Source organism: Numida meleagris, chromosome Z (assembly GCF_002078875.1).
Source record: "Numida meleagris isolate 19003 breed g44 Domestic line chromosome Z, NumMel1.0, whole genome shotgun sequence".
Classification (NCBI taxonomy): Eukaryota; Metazoa; Chordata; class Aves; order Galliformes; family Numididae; genus Numida; species Numida meleagris.
Window position 1 is genome coordinate 23,717,944 of NC_034438.1, and position 16,562 is coordinate 23,734,505.

The following is a 16,562-nucleotide window of genomic DNA, read 5'->3' on the forward strand; positions in this document are numbered from 1 at the left end:
GGTCAAGCATTTTGTTCTCATAATCAAGAGTACTGATTTTGTACAATATACTCCAGAAGTCAAGAACAGCATAAGGTCCTTTAGTTACCTGCAGATACCTTCTGCATCAAAATATCCGGAGTTCCTGTGATCTATAACAACTATTTCCTGGTGCTTATCAAGGAAACATTCAAGTGCTGACTCTGGAGTCTGGGCAATGTTGCACCTGTAACCAGCTCTGTCGCAGGCCCACCAGAAACCATCACTTTGGTTGTCTTCTTTGGCAAAGACCAGCAAAACCTGCAAAGCGTGCAAAGCAGCAGCATCACTTTAAACATACAGAACAGTTATCTGCATGACAAAAATCTTAACGATCACTTCTACTATTTCGAAGATCAAGTCTACTTTGAAAGTGGAAACACTGGAATACAGATTGTAAAAGAGCTGACACAGTAGGACAACTTTATTACTAGAGTGGTTATCAACATAGCATTAACTGTGTAGGACCAACCTTTACTGCTTTTGAATAAGCTGTGATTGTTTTGGACGTAAATGCATTGGCAGGTGACAAGTTACCTTGCTGTGCTCGTTCTTTGAGCATCATGGCTTCCGGAGCACTATGACCGACTATTCACACAGGCGCCTATCTGAACAGCTGCCAGTCTATGGGTGCCTTCTAACTCATGCTCAAATTCCATCAGAACCCAGACTCAGTGGTTCAAACATCATTCCCACTCTCAGGCCATTGCAGTTACATGCATTTTTAATTGTAAGGAACTTTCTGAAATGTAACTGCCTTATTCTTTCAAAACCAAAAAGAACTACAGACAAACAGGTATGGACAGGGATGGGTAGTAGGAAAAAAATGATTCAAACACTGCAGCTGATCACTAACCATGACACTCCTTGTGACTGATGAAGAAAAACATTAACTTAATGAAAAAATGCTATGAAAAAGAAAGGCCTTAAGAAGTCAAAAGTTCACCCATAGGTATTCACATTGAACAAAAAGGCAAAAGTCTGAGGATAACCTACATATAAAGCAAAATCCTGTTCATTTTACAAACAGAAGTAATCCCCAGCTTCACTGAAACAATCTGTCTGAGCAGAATTCTGCCAAAAATGCCCACAAGAAAGGTTAATAACCTTTCATCTGTGATGTACATATGTGACATCACCACATGAAATTCAACACCATTGGCCTAGAAGCTAGACAGTGTGACCATACCCTTTCTTTTATCCTGAGCTGTCTGGAATAGTGAATTCTAGACAACAAACAGAGCCATTAATGTTACTGAGGCAGGACTATGATCCAAGATTTAGTTAAAAAGTAGTAAAAAATTATACTTTGGAATTTCAGTATAAATTAAGAAATACATCTGAAAGTTTTAATCTATTAATAAGAGTATATTGGGTTACTGCCACTCATCATCCAAGGAAGCAACTGTCACTCTATCTAATCCATAATTTCTTCCATTTATCAAATGCTCAGAAGCAGTTACATAATTCTGCTGCACACTTTTGCATACACTCTGGTTAAGAAGCTACTCTGATTCAATGATTTGGCTCCAGCTGCTGTTAGTGAACAGGTTTTTCACTGAACGCATTTTGGTATCTTCCTTCTCTCAACATTCCCAATTTGGAAATAAAGGATTGCAAAATTCAGTCAGTTACCAGATATAAAATAAAGGAGTTTAATTAAACCACCTGACCCCTCGCTGGAAACTAAATATCAGTGTGTGAATCATTCTGAGAATATTAACTTCAAAAGGTACCATTAAAGCATTACTACCATACCTGCTCATTAAAATTTGTATGAAGCTTGCTGTAAAGAATGAAAACACAACAAAACTTGAATTATGCAAGTATGCTGCAAGATTATAATCCCAAAATCAAAATGAAAATACAATCTGTAAAAATCAGACTGACAGTATGACAGGAAATTGAATTTAATCTGCATTTCTTGATGGCAAACACTTACCTGTTTTTGGTATATGGTTTGCTAGCTTTGCTGTAAGTAGATCTCTTTTACCCAGGGCTGCTTTTGTGTAGGAATACCATAGACTTCTCCTGCTGAGATATTTTTTGGATGATCTACTGGAATTCCTACTACATTTTTCAGAATTTGTTTTGCACAGTTATTGCATGTCTTGTTCCCAGTTTATCATGCAAACACTGAAAATGGTCAGAGATCTGCCTTGAAAATCTCAAAGTACAGCCAAAATACAACAGCTGAGCTTAGATGCCTATGTACTAGAAAGAAACAATGAGAAAATCAGAAATAGAACTTAAGAACCCATAAAACATGATACCTAAGCCTTTTTTTGTCACTACAGGCATCCCAGTGAAATTATTTTAATAGTGTCTGATTTAGTCGGGGATATTGTGTGAAACCTTCAATGGGCAGGACAAACAATTAGACACTAGGCATCATAATGCTTTGGTTGTGGCTCAAGAGGGAAGATCATCAGAACAGACATGGACCTCAGCATCAACACTATGAAAGTGATGATGACCAATGACTCATAAGAGGGGAGAAAAAGTAGGATTTGAATTGAGGACAGGATTACGCTAAACAAAGTGAGCAAATGATGACAGGTGGCAGACAACCTCTACAGCAGCTCTCTGGAAGGAAGCAAGAGGTATTTGCTTAGACCAAACAAGAAAGAAATGCACTTATTGATATACAAGAGAGGGACTATGGGGAAAAAAAGAGTAATTTCAGTTTGTGCATTAAAGTTATGAATGCAGAAAAGCACCACAGTAACTGTAGGAAACAACCAGATTCACTTCCAGTATACGAAATTCTGTGAGAAGATGATGACAAACTTCAACTCAAATGCCAACAAAAGCTTTAGGAGTGGTAATTACAATAAATTCTGTGCCTTGCCTCACTCCAAACTCTTAACTCATTGGTCATTAGGGAAATTACAGCTCATACCTGGTTTCATTCTAATACAACATAAAAATAACAGAACAAGAGTTTTCCCATTAGTCATTGCTTTAAAAGACATCCAGATTGTATGCTGAAACATAACATAGTCTGACCTTCTCTCTCTGGCCTTACTTTAACAATCATTAAGGTTGCAGGTGGAAATTGGCTTCCTGTTTTGTAAGGCTGTCCCCAGAAGTTGATCATATTTTTACCTGTGGTCTGATCTCACAAGCTAGGCTCTCATGAACAGCAGCAGAGGGACAGTCTGACAAAATAGTGTCTGACGTGGAAGTGTGTAAGAAGCAAAGGTGAGTCACTGAATTTTTCCATGCAGAAAAGAATGACATTCACTGACCCACTGACATACATTGATGCTTGCTGAGTATTCATGGAGATCATACAGTGGATATGAGCACAGTGAGGTAGTGGGCAGTGGTGACAGTGACGGGAAAGACGTTCTGGACAGCAATGCACAGATGTCACACCACAGAATGAAGAGTGTTTTGATCAGCTCGTCTGTGTGTTGGCAGATTATGACCCGGGAACTGTGCAGAGAGCTGAATATCAGCTTCAATGTGTTGGAAACGATGGTGGTAGTGTTGGAACATTACTAAGTTTGTGCCAGGTGGGTTCCACAAAAGCTCACATGGGAAGAGAACAAACACCACGTGCAAGTTTTTCAGGACCTATTGAACCAATACGAGGCTGAAGGTGACAATTTCCTGGACTGCGTTATTTCTGGTGGTGAGATGTGGTGTCAGCACTACAAGATGGGGTCAAAACAGCAGTCCACGGAGTAGTGACATGGGAATTCCACACTGAAGAAAATGTTCAAGATGCAGCCTTCAGCAAGTAAAGCAATGTGCACTGTCTTTTGGGATAGAAAAAGGGTGATCCTTCTGGATTTCCTGGAACCTGGACAAACCATCAACTGTCACTGCTACACCATGATGCTGACTAAGCGGAACTCCCAGAGTCATGCCAGAGAAGAAGACAACCTTTCTCTTGCAACACAATAACACCAGGCCCCATACAAATTTGAAGACCATGGAGCACAGTGACAACTTGGTTGAACTGTCCAACTGCATCTACTATGCAGTCGAGATCTGGTGCCTTCCGACTGCTATCTGTAAACCTGATGAAGGATGAACTGCGTGGGCAACATTTTCCTACCAACTACACCTACAACTACACTGTGAAACAGTGGGTCACATCCACTGGTGCAGATTGTTACAAGTGCAGCCTGCAGCTTCTTGTTCATTACTCAAGAAAATGCACAGCTAATGGTGGTGAATGTGTTGAAAAACAGTGTTTTGTAGCTGAGAATTTGCTCTGTCAAATAGTGTTATTGTGCTCTTTGTATCTGCTGTGATTTCCATGGAAATAAAGGTCTCACAACCAAACTAAGCCGATTTGTAAGCCTTGGTACAAAATCTGGGCAGACATATAAGCTGCATGCTGGGAGGGCATTTGGAGGGTAGGAGCTGGTACAAACCAAAACAGATTTGTCCTCTAACACAGATGGTCATAAAACCTAAGGTGAAATCTATTAAATGGTTTATGGCGAGTCATAGTCACAGCAAAGGTCACCTCCCAGACAAAAAAAATACAGTCCATTTGCCAGCTGGCATAGGTCTGGTGCCAAACAACAGTTTAAAACATGCACAAGCATACAATGAACATTGCAAAGAAAAGCTCTGATTACAATTGTTTTAACAAACTGAATTATCTTATTAGACAATTAAGCACACAATTAAGCACCAACAAATAGATATTTAAAATGGGATACTTGGTAGCTCTTTGCATTTCATGGAGAAATACACAGCTCTATCATCAAGATGGAATAAAAGACTAGCACACATTATTTAAATGAATAAGTATGTACCATCCTTGTCAGATTAGCTGAGGTCATGTCACTTGTTCCATAAAAGAACTGAGTTTACATACAGTATTTTCCCTTAGTGTAAATAATTTAGTGTATGGCAAAGTCTTTACAAAAAACTCCTCAGGTACAAGTTTTACTTGAGGCCTGATTTCTATAGCACCACAATTTGTCTCTTCACTAATAAAGGGACAAAATAACACCCACACCTAACTAAATATAAAGATGAACGTCAAGAAGGTTTCTAAACAAAACCCAGAACAATTTCCCTTCTTACATGATGAACTATTAAATGATTAAATTATATCATAACAGCTAATACAGATACTATATTTTTGCAAGTCCAATTTCTACAAAGTAAATAAAGTAAAATGTTGCCATAGACAATGAGTATTCTTTTTTGAGTATTATCTTGAGCATCTTACAGAAGATTATCACGGTCTACTGAGCCTTTTTCCATAAGAAGTTCCACAAATTCATGTTGAAATTACTTGCTAAAGTGAAGACTGGTTTACTGCTGACCCCACCATTATGCAGTCTTTTTATAACATACACAGTTTCAAAAGATCAAGGCATTGTTAAGACTGAATTATACTTATTATTATCATATTTAATACAGAAAGAAAAACATAAGGCTTTATGATACAGGTACATAGGATTTTTAGACCTCAGGAACAGCATAACATGTATTCCACATGTAGGTTTTTCCACTTACAGGCAGACACAGAAGGCATAAAAACAACAAGCAAACACAAAGGGTGACTGCTAAATATCACGGCAATCTGCAGTTAACTGTCCCAAGACAAAAAGTTACTTCTAACAGACACTGCTTCACAGGAGAAGTATTAAAGATTACACTATATGTGAAAAAAATATTCTTGACATCCCTCTGTTTACAGACGGAGGTACAAACTGTACAGAAACAGTTAGCGAATATGTTAGAGCTCGTAGAGGTATGAGCTCTACCTACAGCTCATATGGTAGAGCTGTTGCTTATGAAGACAAAATTCAGTGTTTTTGTTGGAACACATGTGACTTGCATCTGTGACCTGCAAAAACACAGTTCTCTGTCCCACCGTGCAAAACCCAGCAAAATTTGCCTGGCACCTAAACTTCACAACCGTGTTCTCAGTTGTGGCATATCAGAACTCAGCCATTTTTAACATTCAGAGGCAGTTGTTTTCCTTGCTAGTGCAGACACACAGACACACTCCTACTGACAGGACATAAACAAACAATTTGAAGTTATTGGACATTTGAGCACCTTCTTTACCAATTTAATTTACCCGCAGGTCTCTTCTCAAGCACTCAGATAAACGAAAACACCAATTATCCAGCTCACAGTCCTTGCACAAGTAAGATGACAACATTATGCATAACCATGAGGATTACACCTTAATTTCTTCACCCATTAACACTGAATTGACTGTATCGAGAAACTGAGAGAACATCTTACCTGAATTGGATCTTGTGTCAGTCTCATGGGGCCAATTTGTACCTCTGTAGCTGAAGCCTGCTAAATAAGAGTAATAGAGATTTTTTTCCACTCTATTTCTCAACAAGATAGCATTTTGCAAGCAAGACTGAAAGATCAAACATATCCAGTAAGATTCTCAAAGGAAAGCCACACAACCAGCAGCCTTTATTCAGCTACTTTAACTGTATCTTTGATAACATATTTTACCATGCTTACAATTTTCTTTCATTTGCTTCTAAGTTAAAGATTGTAGAGCTTTACATAGTAAAATTCTAACCCCCATCTCCCTCTTTCCCCAGAGCACTTTGACTACAAAGGACTCTTATTTTGTTTAAGACTACAGACAACTATTTTTTTTCTGGCCAAAAATCGACTTATTCATTTGAATGTAATACACACCTTCAAGATTTTTTGATGTATACTTGAAAATAATATTTTAATATCTTTGGTTAGAAAAACATGTGAGTTTTCAGACAAGACAACTTGTTTGGATTATAGACTTAAAATTGTTTTCCAGAACTGTATCCTTGACTTTACAGGAAAAAAAAAAACATTGATATAATGAATCAGGATGTTTTCAGAAGACTTGAGAGCACATCACAGTTTAAAACTACAGCAACAAAGCCAGCAAACATTGGCTGTGGCTGTTTTGTTGTCTTATTTCCTAACAGCTGGACTACCTTCATGCTTTTTGTGTACTGATACATTTCAATACACTCCTCCTGCAATGCTGATTTGCTTCACTTTAGATTAGTTACAGACTGTTCTTAAGCAACTGAACAAAGTCTATGTCCTCCCACAGATGTATGTACTTAAGAAAAGTCTTTGAACCCTTCGAATATTGTTCTCCTCACACTACAGAGGATTACAAATAAGTTAGCAGTCTCTGAAATGGCAGGTTCACTGCTTTCCTGATACCGATTACTTCATGTTCATTGGGTAGGTAAATTAAAGCAACTGCCCTGCAGGTCGTGTTTGAACAAAGCCCTAATTGCAGGCACATTCCCAGAACTTCCCTTGATTCCCAGGAATCGTAGATCCTTATGTCTGCACCACTCTGCTGTGTGCTGCTTGTTAGTTCAAGCCTTCTACTTGAGTATTACCTTATTCTTAAATCTAGAATTTTTTTAAAGGACTGTGTATAAATATTCAACATGAATGAAGTTAACATGAATACTAGTTATTTGGTTTCTTCCTTGGAGAACACACCAGTGCTGTAAGTGTTAGCAGCCTCGCCTTGCACTTGAGACAGTGCAATTATGCATAGTTACAAGTAACATGTTGGACTTTCATGCATCCCTGAGCATCGATCCTTCCAAGTCCAATGCATGTCAGAAGGCAGTAGCAGGCAGTACTCCAGAAGATAAAACCACAAAGCCTTGCCACTGTTTTCCAAAGTAAAAACTGCCTCCAATATAAGAATAGCTAACCTTTCCACACACAAGAGCTTCACTTCCCACTTGATCTCCTGCCATGTTGGAAGGGAACATAACACAAGGAGAGGTATTAGAATAGAAATGAATGTTAGCACTGATCATAAGCGATGAAGTAATTAGTAAAGTTGCATTCAACTTTCATTTCTCAGTTCTGTCCAAGACAGAATAACTGTGCCTAAGAGATAAATCTATGCCATCAAGTCTATCAGATTCTTTTCAGAGATTTCTTCAATTATTTAAGCCCAGGTATTTAAAAAATAAAATAAAAATTCACATAACTGACTAGGAGCTTCTCTTTGTGCTGCTTCCATGTCAGACTTGTGAACAGAAAATGCTTGAATGGAAGGACCTGAAAATTAGGTCCTGTCTTTTTTTTTTTTCCTTCCCTCTAGTATTTCAGAGTGTTCCTGTCTGTGCTGGCAATAGGAAAGCTTCATGAGGATTAGAAAATCTGAGAGTTGCAACACAGGTAAGCTTGTCACAGTCCTGTTCTGCAGAGATGATTTACTTACAGTCACAACCACACGGGGACGTAGAAATGGTGCTGCTCTATCTGAAAGACTGACATTCTGAAAAAATGACCTTTAAGTCATTCCTGACACAGCACATGGAAATAAGAGGGGCACCCTCAAATTAAGGCTGGTAACAGGACTGAACATCAGAAGGATTAATAAACCATCTCATTGGATGCAACGAGGAGCAAGTTCAAAGCCCTCCTTCCTGGACTTGGAGTTCTGAGTTTCGTTTGAGTTTCATTTTACAAACTGAATCAGTCCCCTAGATTTGTATGCCTGAATTGCTTTTGGTATAAACAACTGTCTCACTTTTCTTTCAAAACATTGCTAGAAGAGGCAGCAGGAATATGACACAAGTGCCTCACCTTCAGAAATGTAGCATGGATTTCTCCTTGGCCTGAAAGAACTAATTTCAAATCTTCCTAACTCCCAGAAAAGTGTGATGATGTGGACGTTGCATATTAATGATACCATGACCATACCTCTGCTCATTTCCTGGCTTAAGTGAACATCTCATTGCTGATGATTTCCAATTAAAATAAATCTCCCATTATTTTATTGACTGGCAGGAAGGACTGCTAATAGTCTTGCATCCTAAATCAATTAGTAATGTATTTCATGACAAACTTTTCTGGTAAAACATGCAGAGCTTGTTTCCAAAGAGGTCAGTGAGAAAATTCCTGTTTTCACTGGGCAGAGGAACAGACACCACAAATAAACTAACCATCTGAGGATACCAAAGAACTTAAAAACTGTGAAGAAATTTTTGTTTTAGCATTTTAAACTAACGCTATTTCCAGTATCATTGTAACCTCCAGAGGAATCAGCAACTAATCAAAGTATTAAAGACAAAGTAAATGGTATTTTCTTAAATCCTTTCTTTTTATATAAATCAGTGATTATCAATTACCTTCCTTTCAAAGCAGTACATTAAGCAAAATGGACTCACCACTTAAAAAGGTCTACTCTTTTAAATCACTAACAGAAAAAGCTCTATTCTTCACATGACTGAAGACACGCGTCTCTTTGTTAGGGTAGTTTGTGAGAGTTAGGGTAGTATGGTTAGGTTGCAGCTGGACTTGATGATCTTTAAGGTCAACCCGAGCAATTCTATGATTCTATGATTCTATGAAGACTTAAGGCCCCTGCAGTTTATGAATTGTCAGTAATTAGTAACACGACTATTGTAAACATGATGACTAATTAGCACAGCAAAATCTTGAATTTCTCGAATAACTCCTTGTTGTTCCAGAGAAACAACAGCAGCTGGATCCAGCAAAATGGTGTAGCACGTTTGTTGGGGAGATCAGTCTCCTGGATAGGCAAAGGAAAAACGTGCCTGGTAGAGATCTCCCTTTTTCCCTGACCAAGCACAGGCCGTGAAAAAGATTACAATCACGTGTGACCTCCGTACTGGATCTCTGACCTTCCATTCTCTCTGAGCCTTGAATTCCCTTGCGAGACATGGGGCTCAAAGCTTTTCTAAAACATCCCCAGCCTGCAGCTGTCAACAACTAGAGTGAACAGCTCCTCTTCCGTTGTTCAGCGATGTTATGTGCCTTTCTTCTTCCCCTTCTTTACTCTGTCTCATGTTGTTTAGCAGAACTATACACCAAACCTTCTTCTCTTTCTCTTTTTTCTTTTTTCTTTCTCTCCTTCTTTCCTTCTTTCCTTCTTTCTTTCATTTTTTACTTATTTCTCTTTTTCAAATCATTTCTGATTCATTCACTGATGTTATTCTGTAGTCACTTGATCTCAGTCTTTCTATGCTTAGGATCTCTCACATGCTTCTTTTGTGAGCATCAAAGGGAATATATTTCTTGTCCTGCTTGGCAATCTGCGTGTGTTGAAGTAAGCACACATTTACAAGAGAAAAATTAAGAGAAATGTTTTCACAAAAATGCCACATCAGACTCAAGAAGAACCTCAATCATAATATGTCAGTGGCTGGGAGAATAAACAAGACAGATCACTATCTGCACTCCCCAGGGCTCCTGCTGCTGCAGATCTGGCCCTGAGCTGGATGGATTTTGGCATGACCTCCATGGCTTTTCTAGACACCACTCCTCCCCGATTCATTCATTTAATCAGTTGTCTCAGTTAATTTTCTCCTCTCACCAACACAGCTACTCATCCAGCAGAGAGCTATATCTGTTGTCATGTTCTCCCCAATAATTCAGAATGCTCCCATATGATTTTTTATTCTTCCTTTTCTGCAGCTTCCAGTTCACTTGTGGTTTTGCTTTCCCAGCTGCTCATACCCTGCATTTCCTTGGCTCCCACTAGAGGGCTGTAAAACCACTGCTCTCCTCAATGCCAGCCAGCTGCCATCTTTCCAAAGAGTCCAGAACAGCATTGAACGTTTGGATAGCTCAACTCTAAGTTTAATGTAAGATTATGTTACTTTATTAATTGAAAATAATGATCAAACACACATACTGCTTAGAAAAAATAAGGCTTTGCTGTTGTTGATTTAGCTGATTAGCTGCTGTAAACTGCAGGCATCCGTAAGAGAAGCCTAATCACTCAGTATGTCGTGAACGGCTTTTACAGCGTTAAACAGCAGATACTAGTAAATAAAAATTAAAAGCATGTAGGACAAGAGGAAATGGTTTCAAACTCAAAGAGGGTAGATTTCAATTGGATATAAGGAAAAAGTCTTTTACAGTGAGAGTGGTGAGGCACTGGAACAGGTTGCCCAGGGAGGCGGTGGATGCCACATCCCAGGAGACTTTCAAGGCCAGGCTGGACCATGCTCTGAGCAATGTGAGCTAGCTGTGGATGTCCCTCTTCATTGCAGGGGAGATGGAGTAGGTGATCTTTAAAGGTTCCTTTAAAACTTAAAGGAAAATAAATGTAGTTCCTAGATGACATTTTGAACTCCCTAAGGAAAGCTAATGTATGTTTAGATATGGTACTAAGGGACATGGTTTAATGGGGAGATACAAGTGGTAGGTGGACAGATGGACTTGATGATCTTGGAGGTCTTTTCCAACCTTGGTGATTCTTTGATTCTAGTTATCCACTTTTCACTCTGCTGGCTGCCACTGAAATCTGTTTAAAGAACAGGTGACACATTACCATTAGTAGTTAGTTCTTCAGCAATTTCAGATTTATGTGAATTCCTGGGTGAATATGTGAACTAGGTGCTAGTAATCTCTCCTTCTCCTCCCCACAGCAGTACACTAACTGATTTGCATCTCCAGATCTGCTTTTCATGTCTCTCAAGAGCAGAGTACCCAGAGGACAGCTGGCTCCACTGTCTGCCATTTGCATTGCTTGAGAAGGACATGATCTCAAAACATATAGTTATCATTATCATTGTACTAACTGTCAAGGATGTTTTTATAGCAATGACATAAAATTGATTAACAAAAATGTCATAAATTAAAAATATGCACCCAAGAAGACATCAAAATATAAAATGTTGCATCACACTCTGATACCAAACACTTTTCTTTCAAGAAATCTTACCTTCAATGGACCCTACCTTTTTTGCTCTAAATTCAGTAATGATTAAAAAATAAATAAATCACACTTCTTATTGAATTTCCTGCTAAACATTTTACTTCCTACCTTTTGATGGGAAAGCCAGGCTTTTATTCCTTTTTACATCAAGATATTTTTAGGTATTGAGAGTTTTTTAGTCTTGTGATTAAGTAGAACGTTAGAGGTATATTTAATTAGAACTGACTTGATGTCTATACTATTGTAATAAAATATGTAAGAAACCAAGTAGCTGTAAGAAGGTGACGTTTCAAGGCATTACTTATCAGAGATGCTGTTTATCTCTTACATTAAAAAAAACAACAAAACAAAACAAAACAAAAACCTTATCCTGCAACATTTTTTTCTAATCAGGGAACAAGTCAAGGCAAAAATCTAGTGCATCAATTTTCAACAGTATTTTGGCGAAATTTTGACTACATTTTCCTGCTCATAGAGCAGCAAAGCCCAGGCACTCAAGGTCTGGAACAATAGAAACCTCCCTCTGTTGCAACTAAGTATTCAGAACCCAAATAGGAAGAGGAGCCTTGACTAATGGTTAGAGATACTCAGTGTAATCCTAATGATTAAAGAATCACAAAAATGTTTTTTTGAAGAGACCCTTGAAGGTCATCTAATCGCTCCAACTGGTGTTATTGTAACACTACATCAGGCCAACCATGCCTTCATCTATCCCTTTCCAGGGCAACTGCTGCTCTGACAACCACCTCTCAGCCTGCATTGAGGAAAAAGGAATTAAAATCTAAAGACTGGCCAAAAGTATCCACTTGTGAACTACAACATAAGAGAGAAATATCTGCTATCATATTGTAGTTATGTTTTACCTCACTTCTTCTATCTACCTGTAATATTGAGCAATTTCAATCCAAGTTTTGGAAAAACTGCTAGCATATTTCATTTTAAAAGGAAATGACATACTGTAGGCAACCTGCTTTAGCAGAGTGGTTGGACTCAATCTCTTGAGTTCCTTTCCAACCCCTGCAATTCTGTGATTCTGTAAAAATAGTTTTAAGTGTTAACAATGAACTCCTATGGACTCCTTCAGAGAAATAAAAATTTAGCAACCCTTAGTATAATTACTGGGGCAAGGTCATTAATAATATTCTTTAAGAAAAATAGACTTCCATGCTTCAATCCAGCAGCATAAAGGTAATGAAGAGATAGACTTGTTTCACAAACAGCCAAGTTTTTAGACTAGTGGAAAGAAAACCAATTACAGAATACTGTCTTCAGTGACATTTATTCTGAATACTAATTTTGTCAGCAGAGGTTTCTCTGAAAGTGTATTTATTCTGTTAGCACGCACATTTCAGGTTATGTTAATGTCCTTGCAGGGTGACACTTGGTGTAGGGAAAACAAACCTTTCCAAACATCTGACAAAGTGCATAGAATATGCTCAACATTTGTGGATCTCAACTTGAAGAAACTTCTTCCTGTAAATCCATTTGTCATTACTGTCCAGTCTCAACTTAGTAAGAAAATGAGTCACACACTTTACTGATGAATCCAGTCAAACCTCGTTACATCAATCTCAGAGAAAAATACAGCAACCAAGTCTGAATTGTTCCAGCAATACTGATGTTTAGGAGAAACACTGATATTTAGGTGAGATCAAATTCAGAAACATGGTAAGAGTAAGGTGTTAATCTTATTTTCACCTTTGTGCATTCAGCTAGTCAAGAAAGTAACAAAACAACTTCATGCAGCTATTTAAATTCACAGTGAACCCACACTTTCAAGGCTGTATGCCATCTTTTGCTTCCCTTGCAAGAAGTTAACCAAAAGTAAAAAATATAAAGAGAAAGTAACAAGAATAATCACAGGTATTCCAAGATATCTCCAAAGAACTAAGACTAAAAAGACGAGGAGGAGAGGTAACTAAAAAGGAACTGAATAAGCATTTATACAATCATGAATGGAACAGAGCTGAGAGAAGAATGGGTTGCTAAAATTCTTCACAACACAAGAAATAAAAAACTTCCACTTAAATTATGAGGCCAGTGGAATAACAAATGAACAAAATTTACCAAGGGTAAACTCATGTGCTGCTGTGAAATGTGACAGTAGGAACATAACCACAATGTAGAATCATTCTAAAGCCCTTCCAAAGGCTGCCTATGGAAGAAAACAAACAGGAGGCTACTTTCATGCACCAGAGGTGTTGCCAGCTCAGCATTTACTCCAAAGCTTCTCCTGTTTCCTCTGTCTTATATGCAAATTATTGCCAAAACAGAGTTCACATCTGACCTCTGTGCTGTGCTGCTGGGCTCTGCAATGTCAGTAAGAGTTTACTGGAAGAGAGTTATCATCTCTGAGATTCCTCCTGGGAGTTATCAAAGGAGGAAGTTAAATATTTTAAAATGATGAATATTCAGGAGTTTTCCACAACTCTACTTCTACTAGAAGGAGTCAGTCTGTCTTTTTTTCTCTTTATTTGATGTACTGATGTCTTTCGCTACTTGTGTTGGAGATTTTTTTAACTTAAGAATATTTTGACAAGAAATAGTGTTTGCAAACAATTTAACACTGCTCTTAAAGTCATAGATAACCTACCTGATTTCTTACCCCGGTAGAAATTCTAGTTGTATTGGCTTCCATTATTTATCTGTGGTAAACTATGCAGTATTTTACTGAAAGTGATCAAATTAAGATTGGGCAGAATTCAAAATCACAAGGATTATGCATGTCAGTATATTGAGTGCAGCTGGAAGTAGAGCCTCAAGTACTGGTTTGCAATTGCACACATAGGTATTAGGGACTTCAAAGGTTAAAAGGAAGAAAACCTTTTCTCCCTGAGGTATGGACTGCTTTTACTCTACCTTTTTGCCAGTGCTATTTGATGCAGATACTACTACCTACAATACCAACCTTAAGTTTGAGCAGTTAGCAAGCTACATGTTTAGAGATGCATGATGGACACCACCATCAGAGCTTTCACTTCTTATCAACCCCTAGTTGGGCACAGCCAGAAAGAATTCCCTCCAGGTTCAGTAAGATCTGTTTCTATTTTCTTCTGCCAGCTACTGCCAGGCACCTACTTACTACCTTAGACCAAAATCAACATCTATTCCTCCTGCTGGAACACAGAAAACAAAGTGTTTGCTGAGTGATGGTCACTTCTTGAAGCTTTCAGAATTTTCTTTCATTTAGAAAAATCAGTTATGAACTTGGATCTAAATTTTACAAAAATACCAGAATAAGTAGCATTAAAGAATAGTGTAATTCTCACTTTCTTCAAAAAAATTTATCTCTTCTCTCTCCCTGACTCCTGCACAGTGCCAGACACTGTTTGCTTTGCAGTTCTTCTGTCTTGATTGTTTGAGTCTGGGGACAGGCAGCTGAAGACTACTACTTCAATCTTTTAGTGCAAATTTCAGCATCTAGAAGGTATGCCCTGGAATTATACATAGAAACTCCATTAAACAAAAATAAACACTTCCCCCCAACCCAGAAACAATCAATCAAAACAAAAAAAAACCTTAGCAAAAATCATTATCTTCCTGAGTTTTTGTGATAAAAGTTATGTATGTACCCTTAGATTACAATCTAACAAAAATATATGTTGGAATTAACTATTTTATTGTTGTTTTTATCAGAAGTCCAGATAGAAAAGTTATTCTGAGTAGACTGTACCATCCCAAGTATGAAGACTAAGGTTCTCTCAAGTAAAACAGCCTCCAGCTAAACATTACCTTTTATTATGCAAATACAAGCTGTCAACATGACTGTGTGTGTCATGTCTCACACTAAAAAAATTGTCCAGACAACAAAAATCAAAGCAAAATTCTCATCAAAATAAACAACTCAGAGGCTTGCATACTGATTGAGTAATTCATGATCACATTTAATTCTGTTTTTCTATTTTAACTTTGACAAAACCATTGCAGGTAATCCAGACAGCAGGAGTAGTGTATGAATCTAAGAGATGTCAAATGTTGACATTCACATATCACCTCCTGAAAAGTGCACAAAGTCTTGCTCACTGGTGAATCATCTAACTGCATGGATGGTTCAACAGATGGATGTTACTCAAAACCAGCATTATTAACCTCCGTATTTTGTCATTCAAGACTAAAGTGTTCATGAAGCTTGTCCCATCTATTTAGGTTATAAATCACAGAGGGAAAGCTCACCTCTTATTTTTATAATACCTCATATAATGCAGAACACAGATTGACATATCCTATAAACCGACCCAAACAAAGATGAAAAATGGGAGAGTGGAAGTAACATCTGTACAAGTTGGGTTTAGTGGTACAAATGAAGTGGTCAGAAGAAGGGGAAAATCTGATTCAGAAGAAGAGAGCAGCAGATGCAAAAAGTAAGAAGTGCCCTGATAAGCCTGGAAAGTTAATTACCCAGTCTTACAGATCTGGAAATGTAACTACCCAGTCTTAAAACACCAGAATGCAGTCATACTAATTTCACTGTCCCTACTCTACTCATGCAAATACTGGTAGGAGTAGCATCTAATGTTAGGATTTAACTTCTGCATGCAGTTACAATCCAAATAAGCTCTGCAACAGCATAGAAGGAAGGCATTACATAGCCCTGAGCTAGCCTGCTGCACTGGAGAAAATTATTACTTATGCGATAAGCAATAATAATTTCTGTATTACTCAGCATTATTTTCATATACTGGGAGGAAATCATTGAAAGCTTTCTGAAAAAGATTTCTTTGACATTTTATTCTAGTCTTAACAAGGAGAAACAGAACCATATTCAAATGTCACTTTCAGAACAATTTTCTGCAGAGCGCTTACTATTCCAGTTTTCATGTACTGACACCAACTTGAGCAAAGTACAGTCATTTCAGTCCATCACTAGAAC

At 37.9% G+C, this 16,562-nt stretch overlaps 1 protein-coding gene across 4 annotated transcripts in view; it reads right to left on the bottom strand.

Annotated features, from left to right (window-relative positions):
* Nucleotides 1–16,562, bottom strand: part of PDE8B (phosphodiesterase 8B) — an 83,566-nt gene that overhangs the window by 39,867 nt on the left and 27,137 nt on the right. For 2 of the 4 annotated variants that reach the window (XM_021379407.1, XM_021379405.1), the window contains 2 exons: nucleotides 6,253–6,312; nucleotides 89–279 (listed from right to left, as the gene is read on the bottom strand). In XM_021379407.1, the coding sequence (XP_021235082.1) occupies nucleotides 89–279; nucleotides 6,253–6,312 (251 nt within the window). The remainder of the gene's footprint in view (nucleotides 1–88; nucleotides 280–6,252; nucleotides 6,313–16,562) is intronic. The other 2 variants (XM_021379406.1, XM_021379408.1) reach the window with 1 other exon arrangement.